The following is a 3,887-nucleotide window of genomic DNA, read 5'->3' as shown; positions in this document are numbered from 1 at the left end:
GCTCAACCAGGACCATTAACCCTTTCCCTTCAGAGCCCCTCCATGCTCCCATACTACCTAGAATGTGTGGCTGAGCTCCCATCTCCCCTTTTGCCACATGCATGTCCTTTCTCATTAGTGTCTTCTGCCAAAAAGGGAGCTCGGTGCCCATGGAGCATTACCGATGCAGTCTGCCGTTGTCATGACAGCAAAGACACCAGTGTCTTCATGAGAGCACACTTGCTGCCTCCTGGTCCACGTGACTCAGCAGAGCAGACTTGGGGAGCTGAGGGGGTGGGCAGGCTAAAGCAGTGCCTGCGTGAGGTGCTGACTTCCCACAGACCCCATAACAGTCAAGCGATGCCTTGGTAGGCAGACAGTCTCCACAGATGGTGTGGGGGACCTGATCTTCCATTGGCCTGGTGGTCACCTGTCAGTCACCTGTCCCAGAGTCGGACTCGGGGAGCACAAATGGGGGAGGGGAGCACAGAGACCAGCCCCTGGTCTAGAGAGGGGTTTCTCCACCTCAGCACCACAGATTGACGCTCTGCGCTGAATCATTCTGTTGTGGGGTCTGTCTTCTGCATGATACCTTATCTAGCAACATCCCTGGTCTCTCCCCACTAGATGCTGATAGACAGCATCCCTCCCACCTAGGTTGTGACGACAAAAAAATTTCTAGGCATTGCCAAATGTCTCCTGGAGGGCAAAACCGCCCCCAGGTGGAGCGCGTTGATCTGGAGACTAGACACTGCGTGCTTCGCTGCCGTGGAGCAGTCCTGTCACTTGTGCAGTGTGGGGAGGTCGAGAAGGGGAAGGTGAGGCACCGAGGGAGAATGGAGCTTATCCGATCTTGAGACGGGCCCCAGGACTTTGGGGCTCCTCTTTCTGGATTGATAATCCTCTCCCTGCCTCCCGCATCTGGTCCAATGTGAAAGATGAAACAGACAAGCCTAGGAAAATGTCTAAAAGTATATAAAAACATTTATTCACTAGGAAACAAGGAGACTGGCAGACATATATTCCAGTGAAAGCAGCTCAATTCAGTTCAGCTGGGCTAGTTTAAGAGCGACGCTTTACATTATAAAGACCATTATATATTAAGAAGACAAGAAGACAGGCAAACAAGTATTTTACAAGAGCAATGGACTTCTAGGTCACACCACAAGGCGCCCTGCACAGCAGGGACAGGAACAGGCAACATGACCTCTTAGGGCCTGTGCCTTCGAGGAGGTGCTCGGCGGATGGGTGTGGTCTTCTTGGGTGTCTCATCTTCTGTCATCTCTGCTGAAAGCTCTACTCAGAGGATTGGAGGAATGAGAAAAAGCTGAGTCACAAAGATGGTGAAAAGTAGATCTCAGGCAACAAGTGGGACGGCCCCAGCCCACGCAGCGGAAACAAAACCCAAACTGTGTGCGGGGAAGACACCTCGGGGGAGGGGGTGGAGACAATCTACACAGCAGGACCCCAGCAGAACCGGCCTCACCCCCCAAATTACGCCCCCTCTGGACCAAGGCCGGGAGGGAGCATCATACCTTCCTCGCTGGACTCATCGCTCGAGAAGACGATTCTGGGTTTCTTTTTTGAAACTCGCTGTTGAGTGTTTCGATGCCGATGGGCAATACGGCAGGGCTCGGGGGTGACAAAGTCACCGTCTGATGAGGCTGCAGAAGCCAGATGCTGGTGCCGCTTAGAGACTGGAAAAGGCAGAGACACGAGTCCCCAAAAAAGGAACCTCTGAGAGGAGGGCCGGATCTCTCACCCGTGAGGCTGTCTCACATACCAGTGGACGGTTTCTTGGCTGATGGGGCTCTCTGGCTACCCCCTTGGCCAACCTCAAGGTCTTCTACTGCATCCAACCCTCTGGTGTGGCAGACCCGAAGCTTCTGTTCGAATTCATCTATTATAGCCTGGAAGGGAAGAAGAGACAAAGAGCAGGCCTGGAAACACAGTTACTTCTATGATGGAAAAGAGACAAGTCCATGCAGACATGGTGAAAACTTAAACGTAGATCACCGAGAGAACCTAAGCTGAGAGGGGTGCATACTGCATGACTGCAAGTATAGGATGTTCTGGAAAAGGCAAAACTGTGGCAACAGTAAAACAAATAAATGGTTGCCAGGGGTTGGGGGGACAGAGGGTCAGTGGGGGAGCATAGAGGACTTCTTTGGCAGTGAAACTGCACCGTATGATACTAGAATGATGGACACAGGGCATTACACACTTGTCCAAACCCACAGAATGCACACCAAGAGTGACTTAGGGACTTTGGGTGATAATGATGTGTCAACACAGGTTCCTCGATTGTAGCAAATGTGCCACTTTGGTGGGGGACGTTGATCGTGGGGAAGGCTGTACATGTGTGGGGGCAGGGGGCATATGGAAGAATTCTGTACCTTCCACTCAATTTTGCTTTTGCACCTAAAACTGCTCTAGAAAATAAAGTTTATTTTAAAAAAGATAAAAAGAAACAAACGGGAATTAGAGACGGAAAGAGCCAGTCTCAGGCGGTGCCGGTGACTTGGCTGCAGTGCGGGCTGGGGCAGGTGAGGCGGGCTGGGCCAGTGTTTGGAGGGCGACGGGCAGCCAGGCTCACCTTGCCCTCGGGTTTGGCCCCACGCCGCAGCTTGCCCACGACCGACAAAAAAGCACTGAAGATGGACTCATCTGACAGTTTATCCCCAAAGCAGTCAAAGTTGTCCAGCATCTTGCGGAGGCCTCGCTCTGTGAGGGGCAGCTGTGACACACAGTAAGCCAGGTCCCGGTACTGCCGCTCAGTCCTGCAGATGGCAAGGGCCTCGTGAGGAGCCGCGGGGCGGAGAGGCAAAGGCCCGTCCTTCCTCGGCAGGCTCCCACGGCCTCAGGGCCGCCCCAGGGGGACGGCAGCCTACCGGGCTGTGCGGAAGCGCGGGCATAGCTTCTCCACCAGGCTCTCGGTCTGCTTGTCCTTGGTGATGTAGGAGAGGAGCTGCCTGAGGGAGGGGAGATGTGGGCGTGTGAGGTCCCAGGGGCAGCCATCCCTCCCCCAGCACCAGCCCTCTGTCACCCTCCTGGCCATTCCTCCTGCCCTCTTCCTGTGCCCTCAGAAAAAGGTCCGCCCCACCCCCAGAGAAATGTTCACCGAGAATGGGAATTTATAACAAAAGCAGCTGCCGGATGGTGAGGACCACTGTGTGACTACCACGTTAGAAACGTGATTGTGCTGCATCCTCTCAAGAACTAAGGGGCAAGTATCCTAGGCCTCATTTCCTAGAGGAGGAACAGGCACAGAGAGGTTAAGTCAACGCTCAAGGCCATACAGCTAAAAAGTAGCAGAGCTAGAATTCAAACACAGGTTTGTCTGATTCCTAAGCATGTGCTACATGAAAAATGTGCTCCTGGGCCCAGGGAACCGTACTTCATGATGGTGTGGAAAGGCTCTTCCTCCACCCCTCCCTCGGGGTCTGACAGGCGGCTGATGATATCTGGAAGGAGGTTATAGATCGCATTGCCCTGGGAGAGAGAGTTACGTTAGAGAGACGGTGGTGTGCCTGTTCCCTCAGCAGCTGCCTGGTTGCCTCTCACCTTGTGGGAAAGCTCATTGAAGAAGTTCTTGGCCAGGGCAGCGATCTGAGGCACGGGGTCGATGAGCAGCACGGCCATCTCGCTCACCTGCCCCTTTACCTTCACCATGTCCTTTAGAATCAGGTGGGTCATCACCAGCCCCGCTGTTCTCCGAACTTGCTGAGCTGGGTCCCGGAGCCTGAGAATGAAATCTTAAGTCACTGGGACCAACGCTGGCAGGAAAGGCCCTCAGCAGGAATCTATTACCCCTTCTTCTTCTTTTTTTTTTTTTTTTTGAGTAAACTCTACCCCCAACGTGGGGCTTGAACTCATGACCCCAAGATCAAGAGTCTTTTTTTTTTTTT

The 3,887-nt window shown here is 53.5% G+C and overlaps 1 protein-coding gene across 4 annotated transcripts in view; it reads right to left on the bottom strand.

The window, feature by feature from the left end:
• Positions 1–945: 945 nt before the first annotated feature.
• Positions 946–3,887, bottom strand: part of NCAPD2 (non-SMC condensin I complex subunit D2) — a 29,814-nt gene continuing 26,872 nt past the window's right edge. For all 4 annotated transcript variants that reach the window (XM_025851882.2, XM_073888764.1, XM_025851883.2 and 1 more), the window contains 7 exons: positions 3,544–3,721; positions 3,377–3,471; positions 2,871–2,951; positions 2,576–2,759; positions 1,763–1,889; positions 1,515–1,676; positions 946–1,275 (listed from right to left, as the gene is read on the bottom strand). In XM_025851882.2, coding sequence (XP_025707667.2) covers positions 1,190–1,275; positions 1,515–1,676; positions 1,763–1,889; positions 2,576–2,759; positions 2,871–2,951; positions 3,377–3,471; positions 3,544–3,721 — 913 coding nt within the window. In that variant the 3' untranslated portion in view covers positions 946–1,189. The remainder of the gene's footprint in view (positions 1,276–1,514; positions 1,677–1,762; positions 1,890–2,575; positions 2,760–2,870; positions 2,952–3,376; positions 3,472–3,543; positions 3,722–3,887) is intronic.

Source organism: Callorhinus ursinus, unplaced genomic scaffold (assembly GCF_003265705.2).
Source record: "Callorhinus ursinus isolate GAN/ISIS: 27379988/994484 unplaced genomic scaffold, GSC_fseal_2.0 scaffold94, whole genome shotgun sequence".
NCBI classification, from domain to species: domain Eukaryota; kingdom Metazoa; phylum Chordata; class Mammalia; order Carnivora; family Otariidae; genus Callorhinus; species Callorhinus ursinus.
Note: the sequence above shows the minus strand (reverse complement) of the source record. Positions and strands in the feature narration are given on the sequence as shown.